This window comes from Cystoisospora suis (genome assembly GCF_002600585.1).
Source record: "Cystoisospora suis strain Wien I chromosome Unknown contig_4963, whole genome shotgun sequence".
Taxonomy (NCBI): domain Eukaryota; phylum Apicomplexa; class Conoidasida; order Eucoccidiorida; family Sarcocystidae; genus Cystoisospora; species Cystoisospora suis.
The window spans coordinates 21661-22475 of NW_027157755.1; the positions used below are offsets into that span (position 1 = coordinate 21661).

The following is an 815-nucleotide window of genomic DNA, read 5'->3' on the forward strand; positions in this document are numbered from 1 at the left end:
TTTCTTTCTTTCTTTCTTTTATTGCAACAGAACTGCCTAGGAGAAACTCCAGTACACTGGCGTTGTCGTTCTCATGCCAGACAACAAGAAGAAGTCATATGTGTCTGTATGTGTAAATGCGTAGTTATTTATATACCTCTATTTATAGACATTCATATCTATCTTCTATGAAGACATACCTTCTCCCACCCTACACAGACATGACTAGCTTCTTCCTCAACCATTGTTAAAATGATCCTTATCGCACTCGCCCATCCACCTACAAAATCTGACTAACTTCCACATCGTCTACCGTAGCTCCAGAAGTGTGTGTATTCTCCTTTCAGAAAAGAGAAGACAGAAACTTCTTATATCCATCCCCCACATTCGCAGACTTACATGTTACATGATAGCCAAAGCCAAGATCTCCATCTGGAGAGAAGACTTGTGTCTCTTTGACTTATCACTCCTCCCCTCTTGCTGTTTCTTCTCTGCAAATGTGAGGAGAGAGAATGTCTGCTCGACAGTAGCGACACCTTTGAACTGTTGCTATTCTCCTGTCTATACTCTTTGCAGATACGTAGAAGAAAACCGAAAGCTACGACTTCACTTAGATTCGATGAATGGAGAAGTCGGCGCTATGAACTCAGTGAACTGTCGGAATGAGAAAATGATCGAGCACCTCACTCTCTCTCTTGCAGCGGCAGAAAAAGGCATCTCTGAACGAGATCGACTTCTAGCCATTGCCCAAGTAAGAAAGCAACGGAGCTGCACACAACGATTGGACTCTCTCTCGTTTCCTCTTCTTTCACGGAAGAGATCTATCTATCTATCTA

General features: G+C 42.7%; 1 protein-coding gene across 1 annotated transcript in view; it reads left to right on the top strand.

The window, feature by feature from the left end:
* CSUI_008721 (uncharacterized protein) overlaps positions 1 to 730 on the top strand; it is a gene marked incomplete at its 3' end in the record, with an annotated part of 3858 nt that extends 3128 nt beyond the window's left edge. The window contains exon 3 of the mRNA XM_068068846.1: positions 556 to 730. Within this exon, the coding sequence (XP_067919183.1) occupies positions 556 to 730 (175 nt within the window). The remainder of the gene's footprint in view (positions 1 to 555) is intronic.
* Between the last annotated feature and the right edge of the window lie 85 nt (positions 731 to 815).